The sequence below is a fragment of the Parus major genome, chromosome 17 (genome assembly GCF_001522545.3).
Source record: "Parus major isolate Abel chromosome 17, Parus_major1.1, whole genome shotgun sequence".
Classification (NCBI taxonomy): domain Eukaryota; kingdom Metazoa; phylum Chordata; class Aves; order Passeriformes; family Paridae; genus Parus; species Parus major.
Genome location: NC_031785.1, coordinates 2,277,911 through 2,293,404, shown reverse-complemented (window position 1 = coordinate 2,293,404; position 15,494 = coordinate 2,277,911). Strand labels below are relative to the sequence as shown.

At 42.5% G+C, this 15,494-nt stretch overlaps 1 protein-coding gene across 4 annotated transcripts in view; it reads left to right on the top strand.

The window, feature by feature from the left end:
• CAMSAP1 (calmodulin regulated spectrin associated protein 1) overlaps positions 1 to 9,730 on the top strand; it is a 33,061-nt gene extending 23,331 nt beyond the window's left edge. For 2 of the 4 annotated variants that reach the window (XM_015645002.2, XM_015644999.2), the window contains 12 exons: positions 287 to 426; positions 526 to 622; positions 1,023 to 1,200; positions 1,806 to 1,897; positions 2,255 to 2,339; positions 2,705 to 5,144; positions 5,829 to 5,965; positions 6,059 to 6,267; positions 6,353 to 6,455; positions 6,801 to 6,916; positions 7,172 to 7,290; positions 7,541 to 9,730. In XM_015645002.2, coding sequence (XP_015500488.1) covers positions 287 to 426; positions 526 to 622; positions 1,023 to 1,200; positions 1,806 to 1,897; positions 2,255 to 2,339; positions 2,705 to 5,144; positions 5,829 to 5,965; positions 6,059 to 6,267; positions 6,353 to 6,455; positions 6,801 to 6,916; positions 7,172 to 7,290; positions 7,541 to 7,843 — 4,019 coding nt within the window. In that variant the 3' untranslated portion in view covers positions 7,844 to 9,730. Of the gene's footprint in view, positions 1 to 286; positions 427 to 525; positions 623 to 1,022; positions 1,201 to 1,802; positions 1,898 to 2,254; positions 2,340 to 2,704; positions 5,145 to 5,828; positions 5,966 to 6,058; positions 6,268 to 6,352; positions 6,456 to 6,800; positions 6,917 to 7,171; positions 7,291 to 7,540 lie in introns of all 4 variants that reach the window. The other 2 variants (XM_015645001.2, XM_015644998.2) reach the window with 1 other exon arrangement.
• The last annotated feature ends 5,764 nt before the right edge of the window (positions 9,731 to 15,494 follow it).

Sequence of the window (15,494 nt, the reverse complement as noted above, 5' to 3'; positions counted from 1 at the left end):
GTATTTTGTCATTACGTGTGTTCTCTGTAGCCTGTTTATCTTTTCTTGTGATAGAATCCCCTGTGGATTCAAAAACAAATGCAGAACTGAAACTGTTCTCTGTGGTTTTCTTCCTCCTTTTCCTGTCCCTCAGGTACTGAGCAGGTAGAGAAATGTCACAGGTAGCCAGTAAATATCCAGTGCTGCTGTAGAGCCTGTAAAGTTCTTTGTGTTTCTGTGAGGAGGGGGTGGAGGGGTGAGCCCTTGGGACAGTGCCAGAACTTACTCAGCCCTCTCCCCTTCCCAGATATCTGTCTGAAGGAGGTGACATCAATTGCAGACAGCCTCTATAACATTCAGCTTTTGAGAGAATTCTCAAATGAGTACCTAAACAAATGCTTTTACCTCACCTTGGAGGACATGTTGTATGCTCCTTTGGTTTTAAAGGTAAGAAACATAACAAAGGATATATTTTTCAATAAAATATGGGTAAATCATGGATGTCTTGTTAATGTGAGGTAAAATTTTCCTCTTTTTCTGTTTCAGCCTAATGTCATGGTGTTCATTGCAGAACTCTTCTGGTGGTTTGAGAATGTCAAACCAGACTTTGTACAACCAAGAGATATCCAGGAAATAAAAGATGGTAAGTTTGTAACTACAGATAACTGATAGCATGTTATTCAGAAAATACATTGCAGTGAAACTTGCCTAGTGGTGTTTCCTTGGAAGTTTTATTTCTACCCAAGGTTTATTCTTCCTGGGAATCTTTGAAAAGCAGGAAAGTAGAAGGAAAATTAGTCCTACATCCACTTGAGTTCTAATTGTTTGAATGGATAATTTTTGAACAGGTACTTCCTCCCCCCTCTAAACCCACTAATTAATCATTAATTGTAACTCCCATTAAGCTCACCAGAATACAGATATTTTAAATAAAGACTAGACAAAGTTTTTATTTTCCCCTCTGCAATCTGAGAGCTTCCTGTCCTGTTCTGCTCCTTCCCTGGCTACTCTGAGTCGTGTTGATGCTGTCCCTTTGTGCCCAGTCAAGGCAGTGATGCAGCAGAAGAGCAGCCGGCCCCCTGTCCCCATTTCCAACGCCACCAAGCGCAGTTTCCTGGCCACTCCTGCCAGCCCAAGCCCAGCAGAGCTGCAGCCCCCAGCCCAGGCAGCCCCTGAGGCCTGCAGCAGGTACTACCTGCACCCCGAGGAGCCTGACTACCTGTGAGTCTGTCTTCATGTTGTTCCACCTTCTGTTTCTGCCTCTGTTTGGGTAACCTGGGGATTTGTGCTGCTAGAAGTTGTCATTTTGCCACAAAGTGAGTGACCTTAGAGCACCTAAAGGGGCTCCAAGAGAGCTGGGCAGGGATTTGCTTGGAGAGAGCTGCTCTTGTGGGAAGTGTCCATGTCCATGGCAGGCCTGGAGCTGGATGGTCTTTAAGATCCTTTCCAACCCAAACCATTCTGTGAGAACAAACTTCAACATGATGTGATGTGCAGGAAGGTAAATGAGCAGGATTTTCAGCTGGCATAAATTTCCTGGTGATCTCTAAGTTATTTCAGCCTTTCCTTTGTCTTGAATTTACTATTTACATAAGTGACATCTTAAATCTGCTGTGTTTAGGAGCTTAATTTCAGGTAATAGCTTTATTTTTGTGTTGTTACATGTGAAAAGCTTCTCTTCAAGGAACTTCTTAAAAATCAATGACATTAAGTTTTAAAGAGGATAAGGGTAACTTACCAGTGTAACTTCACCATGTGATATTTTTTCTGGTTATAGAAAAATTAATTCTTTGTAGTCATTAATTTTTGCTTTTCTGAATTAGTAGCAAAGGAGGAAGCCCTGCCTTCAGCCCTTCCCATCCACTGCTGCCTTTGAGGCAAAAGCAACAAAAATCTTTACAGGGAGAAGACAGCCCTGGTAAGTCTGCCTTGAATTTGCCTTTTAGCAGCAATGACTCTCAATGTCAATAAAAAAATTAATTAAAATATAAGTTAATTTCTAGAAATGATTTAGAATTGAATTAAACTGCAGTAACACAAGTGGGTGAGCATGTTGAGTTTGAGTAAATCTTAAAGATCTTTTAAGAAACTTAGTGGATTTTAATCTTTTTCAGGCTTTGACTGTGTCTGTCTGGTGGCAGCTGCAGCAAATCTGTTTTCTGCTGCCATCTGTTGGGGAAGGAGTTGATTCTTTTTCTATATTTGCTATTAAATGAGGTAAAAGTGCTGGTTTAAAGAGCATTGCTAAACCATTATCAATTAAAAACCCTTTCAGGCCATCGGCACCGTTCGAATTCTCTGACCCGCGTTGATGGGCAGCCACGAGGGGCAGTTCTGGCATGGCCAGAGAGGAAACCCAGGTAAGGGAGGCATTTATTTATTACAACATTGCTTGAGGAAGTGATACTGTGATAATTTGATTGTGGTAATGTGATATCACTGCCCTAGAACTGCACTGACAGTCTCTTAATTTTGTGTTCTCTTAATGTGCCCGTTCAGAGCTGACTGATTTTAGATTTGCAGTTGAAAATACGTCAGATGTGATTTTCAGGAATGCTGGAAATGGAAGTGTCTGGAGCTGCTGCTTGGTATTGCTGGTCACTCGTGATACAGGATGCATTTTTAAAATGCAACAACAATTTTAGCTGTCGGTATCTGATCTTTATTTCAAGAAATTGTACCTTGTCATGCTTGAGTGTCAGTAGATTTTTCTTATCTTTTCTAGGCCTCTGTCTCAGCCAACACCATTTGCCCTTCATCATTCTGCCAGTACTGATGTGGACCCTGGCTCTGGTGACAGCATTAGCCTGGCCAGATCCATCAGCAAGGACAGTCTTGCTTCCAACATTGTCAATGTAACCCCCAAAAATCAGCCCCACCCTCCATCGGTGAAAGCTAACGGCAAGAGCTTGCTGAACAATGTAGAAATGGAGGATGAGGATGAGGAGCTCATTGCAATCATCAGATCTGAAGAAAGGCCAAGCCGTGGTGAGCCTGAGGTGCAGAATGCAGCAGCCAGGGTGCCCAGCATAGTGGCCACCACAGCGTGGTCTCCAAAAACAAACAGCGACCCTTCTGACAGCAAACCCGAGAGCTTTTACCTGGAGCCTTTAATGCCTGCGGTCCTGAAACCAGCCAAGGAAAAACAGGTCATCAATAAAGAGGATGAGTGTGGGGAGGGGAAACAGAGGAGTTTTGTAACAAAGAGGTTAAATGAAGGACACTTGTCTTTGATCCGCAAGAAAGCGACGAGCACTCATGGTGAGCATGACCTCAATAGGACTTTTACTCCAATTTCTAGCTCTGATTTCACTCCAGTTGCAGATCCCAGTTCTGCAGATGCAGTGGCCATGGGGGAAGCAGGTGTAGAAGCTTCCAGACCTTTGGCTAGTAGCAGTTTAGATCCTTCCTCTCAGGAGCTGTCCACTGGAGGATTCTTTCTTCATGCTGCTAAACCTGATGATGAGGTAACGAGTAAAGTCAGTGTGAGTTATGGGAAAGGTCTCAACCTGCACATTCAGGATACAGCCTGGACTATGGTGAGACAGGACTCAGAGCCAGATCTCTTGGACATGGAAGATGCTGACCAGGATTTGGTGGTCATAGACAACCATCCTATAGTCACTAAGTACATTGGTGAGGAGGAATCTGCCAAGCTGCAGGAGGATATGAAGGTGAAGGAGCACGAGGACAAGGACGATGCCAGCGGCCGCTCCAGCCCCTGCCTGAGCACCATTTCCCAGGTGAGCAGCGTGTCCATGGCCAGCGGCAGTGTCCGCATGACCAGCTTTGCAGAGAGGAAGCTGCAGAGGCTCAACAGCTACGAGACCAAGTCCAGCACGAGCAGTTCCCAAAAAACCACCCCAGATGGGTCAGAGAGCTGCCCAGCACCGCTGACCACGTGGAAACAAAAGCGAGAACAGAGCCCCAGCAGGCAGAACAAAGACAACGTTAATCTTTTAGCTTCAGAGCTGGTGCAGCTCCACATGCAGCTGGAAGAGAAACGCAGGGCCATAGAGGCTCAGAAGAAGAAGATGGAAGCCTTATCAGCAAGGCAGAGGCTAAAATTGGGCAAGGCAGCTTTCCTGCATGTTGTTAAAAAAGGGAAATCTCCTGATGGTCCACAGCCCCTTAAACCGGAACATTTTGCTAAAGAATATTCTCGGCACAATGGGGAAGATTTAGATGAAGTTTCTTTGGGTTCCAAGTCTGAGGAGTTTCTTGTGAAAGATGAGGAGAGAGAAGAAATGCTCAGCGATTCTCAAGAAGTAGCAAAAGTAAAAATGCAGGAAAGCCTGGCTTTTGCTGAGCAACACAAGCCAAAAGACCCTGCAGCTATACACGATTTGGAAAAAAGTAAAATTATTTCTGTTGCCCTCCTAGAAGACAACGTGACTGAAGCAGATATAAATGAATGTGATCTTTCTATCGAGAAGCTGAATGAAACAATCAGCACCCTGCAGCAGGCCATCTTAAAGATTTCCCAGCAGCAGGAGCTGCTCATGAAATCTCCAACAGTGCCATCCCCAGGAACCAGAAGTAACTCTCAGGACCAAAAGGTGAAACCTTCGATTCATTTTGTTGAGCCCCTGTCTCCGACTGGAATGAACAGCCTGCGGAAACCGCCGCGCCTCGGCCAGGGAAGGACTCCCCGCCCAGGAAGGCCTTCAGAGCTGAAAGTCCCTAAGGACAGGCAGCAGAGTTCAGCACGTGTTAAAACCCCAACACCCAGCCTAGAAAACCTTCCACATCTGAGACCTTTCCCCCCCAATAGCTTGGCAAAGACACCCACGGAAGGGGGATTGGAAAGCAGTCCTGATCATGGAAGTGCTTCCCAAGAGAAGTGTTTCTTTGATACCTATAGACTTCATGATGAGAGCAATCAAAGGGCACTTGTTCTCTCCACCTCCAAAGATGCAAATATTCTGTCTGAAATGAGCAAAGAGGTGAATAACAGCTTCAAGGAAACGGGGTTGAATTCTTCTGATGGCTCAGGAAAAGAAAATGTCCCAGTGGATGAGCCCCTGAGAAGCAAGGCTAATCTCATTGAAGTAGATTTGTCTGATTTAAAAGCTCCAGATGAAGGAGAACTTGAAAACCAGGATAGCTCCACGGATATGATTAGTGAAGGTGATCAGAAGTCTGGTGTGGGTTTTTTCTTCAAGGTAAATGTGTTACCTTTCTCTCTTTGGCTCCTGTTACACACTCACCCAGCATTAGAACTGGTGTTTCCCAGTCTCCTGATGGAGCACAGCCCTCATTGGTTGCAATATTTGGATATAAAAAAGCTGCACTGGAAAACAATTACTTTTGGAAAAAGAGAGAGATCTGCTCTCAAAACATTTAGTGTCTTAATTTGTGCTTAGCAGTGATTATTGTCAATACTGCAAATGTGCTGACATGATGATACTTTCTCTTTTAATTTCTCTTTCAAGAAAGTCAAACTAGTCTCAATTTAACTTTCAGGGTCTTTGTAGTGTGATTAATTTTGACTGATTGTCACTGCACTGGGATTATTTGTGGTGTCCATCCTGGCCCACATCATAGTTGTATTGTACTTTGCAGGTCTAGAAGGTTTTGTGATGATTAAAGATATTTTAAAACAAGTCAGAGTAAGATGAGCCCCTTTTTTTCTCCTCACAGACTTAAGGGAACACTAAAACTGTCTCTTAATTTTTTCTTGAGCAATAGGAGGTTTTGATTTACATTCATCAATTCTAAAAACATAAAGATTTCCAAAAGTAATTGTTTTTCTTCAAATTTTCTTGGAATCATCAGCAGTCTTGTGATGTCCAGCTTAATATATTGTCCACTATTCCTTAAAATTCCCATCCCTTTGGATTTTGCAGGATGAACAGAAGGCAGAGGATGAGCTGGCCAAAAAACGTGCAGCGTTCCTTCTGAAACAGCAGCGCAAGGCCGAGGAGGCTCGGCTGAGGAAGCAGCAGCTGGAGGCTGAGGTGGAGCAGAAAAGGGATGAAGCTCGGTAATGATGCATAGACAAAAAAGAATTTATTTTCATTTTAAGATGAAGAAGTTGTTCCACACTGAATTCACTGTTCTTGTGTTTGTTTGGCAGCCGCAAAGCTGAGGAGGACCGGATACGGAAAGAAGAGGAGAAGGCTCGGCGAGAACTCATCAAGCAGGAATATCTAAGGAAAAAACAGCAGCAAATTTTGGAGGAGCAAGGGCTTGGGAAGCCCAAATCCAAGCCCAAAAAACCCAGGCCAAAGTCAGTTCACCGTGAGGAATCTTACAGTGATTCAGGCACCAAGTGTTCTTCCACACGTAAGAATCTGGATTTGTTTGCACTCCCTGAGTTTCAAATCTGCTGTAACCAAATGTGTCTGACATTTCCTCTCCTGTTTTGTAGCTGATAATTTGAGCAGTGCTCAGTCTGGTTCCAGTCTGTCTTTGGCCTCAGCAGCAACAACTGAGCCTGAAAGTGTTCACTCTGGTGGCACTCCCTCTCAGAGGTACAGCCAGGGTCTCTGGGGTTTCTCTGGTCCTGGGGGATGAAACAGTTTTGGGTTTTGGTGCTGTTTGCTTCACCTCACTGGCAGAGGAGCACAATCAGCACTGCTGAATTCCTCTGGTTTATGTGGCTGCCAGCTGCAGGGTTCTGTACAAACTTGCAATTTTGTTTTATTTTCTCCCAGAGGAGTCAGTTTTGCTTTGGTTTCTAGCAAGGAGAATCTGACTGTTCTGGGGAGGATAAAGGAGAATAATCTGTTCCAGTCAAGGACAGAAACTTTTATGTCAGATTACAGGCCCAAACTCCAAAATGTTGGCATATAATTTTTTATTTATTTCCCTCCCAGAGTTGAATCAATGGAGTCCTTACCCATTCTGAGCAGAAATCCCAGCAGAAACACAGAGAGAGACTGGGAGAACGCTTCCACAGCATCTTCTATTGCTTCAGTGGCAGAATACACAGGTGCCTGCTCTGTTTTAGTTTCGTTTGCTTTTCTTTAGTTTGTTTTATTCATCTATTATGAATACCAGGTCAGGAAAACCTGTGATGTGTTCTATGTTATTTTTGAGAAGTTGTCAGCTGTATTTTGTTTTGTTTAATAGCTCTAAAAGTAATTCTAGAAAAATAATGAGGTTTTTTTCTTTTTTACACTTTGAATTAAAATCTTAGTCTTCATAAATGTCAGGCAGATAATTTTGATTTGTTTATCTTCTTTAGGTCCAAAATTATTTAAGGAACCCAGCAGCAAATCCAACAAACCTATTATTCACAATGCTATATCCCACTGCTGTCTTGCTGGAAAAGTGAATGAACCACATAAGAACTCAATATTAGAGGTAAATACTGAAATTATTAAAGCACTCTCAGTCACTTGGGTCTGTAATGCTGATTTCATAATCCCACTGATGCATTGTGTGAATTCCATTTCCTAAAATGTGGCTGTATAGAGCATTTTTTGCTTTCCACGTGGATCCTTTATTTAGAGTTCCACTTTTAGGTTTACGAAGAGACTGGAAAAATTATGTTAAGAGGAACCTTAAAGCTTGGCATGTGAACAACCCCTGTTCCTGGTTGTTTTTGCTGCAGGAACTGGAGAAATGTGACGCCAACCACTACATCATCTTGTTCCGCGACGCCGGCTGCCAGTTCCGAGCACTTTACTGCTACTACCCCGACACAGAGGAGATCTACAAGCTGACTGGGACAGGGCCAAAGAGCATCACCAAGAAAATGATTGATAAACTCTATAAGTACAGCTCGGACAGAAAACAGTTTAACGTGATCCCAGCCAAAACCATGTCAGTGAGCGTGGATGCTCTCACCATCCACAACCACTTGTGGCAAGCCAAGCGACCCGCGGTGCCAAAGAAGAGCCAGACTCGGAAATGACACCCAGCTCCTGGGGAGAAGGTTGGCTCACTGGGATTGCATTGAGAGAAGATATGTTTACCATTTTCCTCCAGTTTGGTATGAAATGTGCAGAACCATAGACATTTTTTAAGAAGCTTCGGGACAGAGAACCGCGGATGCAAGTTCTTGAGGATGAAGGAACGTTGCCAGTGTTTTTTATGAATGATCAATCTGCTGTTACACCCAATGCTAACTACTGTGGCTTTCAGCTGATGAGGGACTGTGCATGTAGCAAGATCTCAAACAAGTGGATTTCCTTTTACTTGAAGCTTTTCATCGGTACAAATTGGGAATAATTTAATTCTCTTTCCTCTCCACCTCATTCCCTCCTTTTTCCTGGCATTCTTAAAAGTTGGCAAGCTCTGAACTTGGGTAGAAGGATTGAACAGATCTTGGGTGAAGTGCTTTGGGTTTGGTTTGGTTTTTTAATCAGTCTTTAGGGAAATCTTCCTTTCAGACCTTTTTGAGGAACTGTTGAATACATCCAGTTGTTGTACTGTACCTACTGCCAACGTAAGTCCAGCTCTCAGATTTCTGAAAAAAGCCCCAACTTGTGCTGCTCAGAACAGAGTTTACTTGCAGGATCTGTGTAAGATAAGCATTGCAAGGATTGCAAAAGCCAGTCTTTTTCTAAAAAAACAAAATATAAAAAATTGTTCACAGATATAAAGATCTCTGGAATACAATCATGAAGAGGAATAACAGGTGCTACTGGCTGGAATGTGCCTGACTGAAACTTAAGGCAAGCTGAACGGAGCCCAGTGATTACTGATTTCAGTTTCAGGTAGTGTCCTAAAGATTTGTTTGCTTTAATAAAGGTCAATGCTGGTAGGTATAGAACATTTCCACTCTGAGCACGCTACTCCTGTACGATGGTGCACTTAACGATCACAGATTTTAATGTTTTTATTACATCATGAAATGTAATTCTACTTTCTTTGTCCTGTCTTTATTCTGAATGAGCAGCATGCTCTACAATGAAGAGTGTGTTATGTTTTTTTTATTTTGGGTGATAAATTAATATATATTGATTTGTTTTTCTCATTTGAAAGCAATTTTTAAACAGAGACATTTGCATTTGTTTCAAAAGCCCAAATAAGTCAAATGGCTTGGATTTCTTTTCATGTTGAAATATTAAATCTTGAGTTATGACCTTAAAAGTCTTTGTGTTTTGGCAGATTAAATTTTTGTCTGTGGTAACAGGGTATATTTGCAGTTCCTTTTTTATTTTTTTTTTTTTTAACCACTCCCATGTCTCATTCTTGGCCCCAGCTGGTTCCCAAGTAGGTTTCTGTAGCTATTCCCTAATTAATTTAATCTGCTGACGAGCTCCTGCTCCGTGGGTTTGACACTTATTACCTGCAGCTCCTGTAGGTTCTGACTTGGGTTTGCACATGTTTACTTTTCTTTGAAGTGTTACTTGAATTTGTGTCTCTTGAGTGCAGAAGGTCCTGCCCTGTCCTCGAGAGGAACTGAGCTCTAAATCCAGTGTAATTATTGACCTTGGAGATGATGGAAGGTGCAGAGTTTTTGTACATAGGGGGAATTAGGGGATGGGATGAAGTGCTGGGTAGGTAGAGTGAAGTGAAGGTCTTCCAGTGCAGTCTCTCCATGTTTTTCCCCTCCCAGGACTCCCTGACTAGGCTGCTGCAACTTTGTAAATTATGTTAGATAGTTTGCTGCTTGTAAATAATTAAAGGCTTTATGATTTCTAAAGTGCTAAGTATTAAACACCGTCATGAGTGTAACTTTTGTTACCATGCTTTTCATGCTTGTGCTTTATTTCTCACTGTTTGATATTATAAACCATATTTATTTTATGAAACACTGAAATTTAATAAAAATCATTAACTGATTTCTTTTTTATTTCATGTGTACTTTTGTTGGTGTGACACTTCATCCCCTCCAAGAACTAATCCACTTTAAAGATGTGCTGTTCTGTTTGGTAAAGCTTCACCTGCAAGGAGCTGCAATAACTTTGTGACAAGAGCTTATTTCTCCTGACTGCAGTGAGCAAGAATGGGACCAAAAAGCTCTCAGAAAACTGGGAAATAATTTAAGGATCCATTTCATCAGACTCTTGAGTCTGTCTGCTGGGGCTCCTTCCATCTGTGTAGTCACACAGTGACAGAAATTTGGTAATTTTCTAGTTAGTGTTGAGGTTTGGGTTAAATTTATGGAATTCTGAATACAGAGGATTTCTGACTGGTTTTAGTGACCTCATGTTTAACCCTTCCCTTCCAAGGACAGAAAATCCTGATGTGTGGCACTAACAAGGTTGATCTGGAGACTCTACTGGTGTCACTTCTAAAAACCCTTGCTTAGAAAATGGGATTTTGTCCTTCCAGAGCACAGTGTAATACCTGGAATCAGGGAAAAGTGTGGCAATCACCTGTTCCCTCAGCCCCAGGGGCTGTGATCCCTGCAGGTAAATGGAATTAACTTGGAAATCTGCAGCTTAAGCTGCTTGTTTGGGTTGGTTTTCCCCAGGATTAGTTGGAGCCAAGGTTGTTCCCTCTCAGTTCTGCCCAGACAAGCAGAACTGCATAAAAACTCCTCCAGCTGCTCCCAGAGGTTCTGGTTGTGCTTCCTTTGAGGAGGAGGAGAAAGTGGGAGCTCTGTCTGTGACCTCTGTTTCTTACTAACCAATGCAAGAATGTGCATCTTTAAAGTGCTTTCAAGTGCAATTTTGTTTCCTCCAGCCCTGTCCATCAGTCTGTCTGCTCCATGTTTGCATCTGTACTCGGTGTGGTTTTGTCTCATTTTCATCCTGCTCTCAGCTGGGGGAAGAGTTCAAGCCAAAATAATCTGAATTTGGAAAATACTAACTTCAGAAGCTTTCACCTACACTGGAAGGACTGAGTGTGGCAAGAAAATAAAGCTGATTTTTGTCCCCAAAACTGTTGAGTGTAGAAATCTGGAGTTTCTCTTCCTACAGCCAGGGTTTGGGGCTGTTTGAAGTAAGAATCACAGGAATGAGTTCTCAGGACCTGAATTTTCCATTCCTTTTGCTTTTCCCCCCACAAATCCCCAGAACTGGTGACTGGAGCAGTGTCAGACCACCCCAAACCCCCTCACTTTCTATTTTATTTAATTTATTGTTTAAATATAGCAATGAATGAGGTGTCTCCTGTTCACTCTGAGCTGTCCTGGGAATTTGCTCCCACCCCTGGGATGGAGCAGTCCCTGTGGATGTGGACTAAGCTGTTATCCATGCTCTGCTTATCCAATTAAGTGGCTTGCAGTTAATTAGAGGGTTAAATGTAATTAATTTTCAGCAGTTGAGGGAGAGGCAGGTGGCTGAGGGGGGTGGGTTTGGGGGTCAGGATGTGCCAGACATTCCTGGGATGAGGCTGTGCCAGGATTCTCCAAGGACATCATCCCAAAAAGAAGAATTTGGAGAAATTTGGTGCCATTTTACTGCTCTTCATATGCAGAACTGAAGAAGTCTGGGGAGTATTTTGGGGTTGGTGGTGTGTGCTTCAGAGAAGTGAAACTTTATTATATAAAGATCCTAAAGGCAGTTCAAAACTGGAATATTTATATGGTCCAATAAAATGAAATGTGTTTTCCACATTGCATTGAATATTTTCAATTAATTCCAGGTTACCACTCAGACATTGGACTTCTCTCATCATGTAGTAAGTAAAAAATAATTACAGTTTTTTTTAAAAAATTGTTATTCTAAAATTAAAATATTTCCTTGAGCTTTCTGTTGCAGGTTTAAAAAATGGTTTGGTTTTAGAGGGTTTGAAGATTTCAAGTTTCCTGTGGGCCTAGGAAAAGGTGCATTTTCACTCTTCTGCTCCAAGTGGTAAGTTCAGCTCTTCTTTGAAAAAATTAATCCAGATTTTAAAGGAAAATGCCATTCCAGAGCTGGAATTTTATGCCCTTTCCTTCTCCAGCCTGTGCTGAGCACGAGCACGTTCCTGTTGCAAAATTTACAGGGTGGATTTAATTTGCTTGTCTGTGCTAAATTCACTTTTATCTTAGTGCTGAAACCCTGTCAGAGTTTCCTGATCCATCCCTCTGAACTTATTCAGAAATAACACATTTATTGTAGTGGGGGAAAAAGAAAACCTCTGGGGAAATGTGTGCAGCAGGGATGATGAAATATTCAATATCCAGCATTTGTTAAAATTCAAATGAGGCACTTGAAAGAATGGTTTGAAGCCCATAAACCTCCCCAAATTATTGTGGCATTACCTGGAAATTTTAGCAAAGGAAAACCTCTTTCTTTTTACCTCTGTCTTCCAGGGAATAACCATAAAAACTGAATTTACAGCAAAATTTAAAAATCCTTCCCAGATTTGGTTTCCTTTTTGTTTCATAGCCACACTAACCCCATTATTTTTAATGTATATTTCAGTGTTCTAGATTTTTTTTCTCTGCTCCAAGGGATTTTCAGTGTTGGAAGCTGATTTTCCTCAACTGGGGCAAATATTTGAATGAATTTTGGTTCATTTTGCAGAATTATTTCCTCTTCTTTTCTGTGTCTGCTGCTGTTGAAGGTGGAAAAGGAGGAAAAAGTGAAGAATCCACTGCTGAAATGCCCTTGTGCAGAGCATTAAATCCTTTTCTGCAGCCTTGGATGGGTTTTTATTCAGTGAGAGCTGTTCTTGATGTGTTAAAATTCCCTTATTTTGGGTGTAATCATTGAAATTCAGATGTCCTGGAAGATCAAGAGGATTTTGTTCTCCTTGTACAGATTTTGTCTGGTTTAAAGCCAATAATTAAAAAGTAATTTAGCAGGGACTTGGCTTCCTGGTGCCCTTTTACTTCCAACTTCCTCACCTGCATGTTCAGCCCAGAATTATCTTCCCTATTTAAGGGGTATTGCTTGTGTCCTTCTGTGTGATTTTAAATAAATAGATTTTTTACAATATTTGCCCAAAATTCTGAATAAAAACAATCTCTGCTTACCTGCATTTGATGTCCAAGCTAAAACCTTTGTGTGTGAGCGTAGCATGCTCTAGAAATGTTGGGACCTTTCCTAAAAATCTTGGAAACTTTGGAGCCAGTGACAAATTTTGAAGTGTTGGGAAGTAGAAGAACATGAACTTGGCTAAACATCATTTAAAAAAACCACCCTTAAATTCCTACAAGATTTAATGCATTTATAAAATCACAGAAATTAGGATTTAATAAATAAATTAAATAATCTTTAAAAGCTCTTCTACCACACCAAACCCTTTGTGCCTGGTGTGCACAACGAGCTTGAAAATGAAATTAAAACGTTAAAAGTTGGGAAGAGCTGCCTTGAACCTCAGCTTAAACCACACCTTCCCATGGATTGTAAAACAGACCCCAGGAAAAAAGAGAAAAATCAGACAGCAGTGTCTCCTGTTGCTGCATGCAGCTCTTTTATTTTCATTTATCTTTACAGAAATGTGAAGCATCTTCACAAGAATTGTACAAAACCCTCTCCCCTTGGCTGGCTGCATCCCAGCAGAGCAGCTCCTGGAATTCGGTCTCCGAGAGGAAAGACGGGAGTTGCTGTTGCTGATAAAAATCCATGCAGGAGCTGAGCTTGGAATAAAAATGTCCTGTTCTATAGAGGTTAAATAAAAAGGGGGATAACAGGAAATAAATATACTCATAACAGTGGTTTGAGTAGTTGAGTTTAATGCAGGATATGTGGATTTAGTCCATACTGAGCGTATCACACCGTTAGTGGACACGGAACATGCGCCGGAGCCGTTGCTGGAAAACCCCAAAATATCCCAGCTGTCCTCGTTTCTGCATCCCCCAGGGCCTGCCAGGTCTCTGCATCGGAACACAACTATTTCCTCCAGAAAATGGGATTTTTCCATGCTTGGAAGCAATAACCATTCTCCTCTTCCCACGGAAGCTCCTTGTGCCCCTCTCCCCGCGGGCCCTTTCAGCGACTCTGTCGCTGCATCGACGTTTCCAGGACCATTAGAAAAATAAACTGCTTTTGTTTTTACATTAGTATTGTAACTGAGGCTAAGGAATTAGAAAAATGAACCCTTGGTTCTCAGACTTGCATTGCCCACAGGTGAGTATTTACAGGGTTTTCCCCATCCCATGGGAAGGGAGGCTGGAAATTTACACCAGAGGAGGAACGCTGAGGGTTTGTACACGGAGCTTCCGCTTCAAATGCAGGGATTTTGTACACTGGACAAACAGAAGCATCAAATACAGGAATATCGAGGGCATTTGGGTGATATCACAAACCACACAGAGGCTTCAGTCCTTTTGGGGTGTGGTTTCCTCTTGGGATCATTTTCTCCTCGGTTTAAGGGAGCTGTGTGTGCCTGCTGAGGAAGGAGGGACCCAACACCACGGCCAGTGGAGCCTCTGGAACACAGACCCTGGATTTGGCCACACAGCTGACCTGGCTGCTCAGGGCTAGGGGTGAAATTTTAAGTAAATTAAGGGTCTTTAAAAGAAATTTCATTTTTTTTTTGCCATGGGAGGGTTGACCTGAGGAGCTGCGCTCGCTTCCCTGTGCTCTCACACACAGCTCACAGCCAAACAAACAAATCATAAAAATTGTATGTTCTCAGTAAATAAATGCAAATAATCACACCTTTCTTTATTTGGGGTCTGGGCTTTTGTTTGTTTGCTGGTTTGGTTTTTTTAACCTGTAATACTGCTTTGTTCCACTCTCCCTTGAAAGCGAAGTGGGGTTTGGAAAATGATCCATATTAAATACAAACACTTAAAATACATTAACACTCCATGATCTGAGCATCCTGAGGCTTCAAGTTAACACAGAGCCCACGTGTCCTTTTGTACTTCAACCACACCCTCTTCTTACCCTACAGCTTCTTTTTCCATTTGAAATGACAGATTTGGCATGTGAAACTACAAAAAGAAATAAATAAAACATGTGCCTGCCTTATCCAAACAGATACAAAACTAATCATTAAAACTCCATCAAAACAACCCCAAAAAGCCTTAAAGACAGTTCTGTTTGTGCCCACAGCTCAGCGGGGTGGGAGGCGTGCACCTGTGGTACCTCTCTGAGCCTGGGATGTGCCACCACCTCTCAGGGGCTCCTGCCTGGCACTTCAGGAGAAAACAACAAAAAAAAAAATCAAAGATGGACCCTAAACCTCATCCAGGCACAGCAGGTCCCTCTCAACACCCTCTCGAGGTGACACCAGCCTTGGCACTGCTCCTACCCTGGGCATCTCTGTTCTCCTTCTGGGCCACGGGCAGGATGGGCAGCACATCCCCATAGGCTGGGGCATCTCCCCAGCTCTTTAAAACACATTTTAACAGGTTTTGGCTTGGTTTTTCTGTGTTTGTTTTCTTTGTAAACATTGATTGGGGTGTACTGGGGCAGTGAATGTTAATGGCAATAAACCATTCAGCTGGGAAGCTGATGGGATTTCATGGCCATGTTGTGCTTTACAAGCTCCTTGCTAAAAACAAAACAAACAAAAATCACATTGCAGTTGTAAGCTATGAACATAGAAAGTTAACGACTCAGTTATTCACTTGGCAGTCAAATAAACCCTTTCCACATCGATGTTGTAGAATGTGCAAAAGTAGATGGAGAACACATCTGGAGGTGGTGCCAGGTTTGGGGGTTCGTGTACCTCTGCCACAGGGGAAGCCATGGGGACAGGGGGTACAGAGTCAGGGCTGGCTGGAGCTG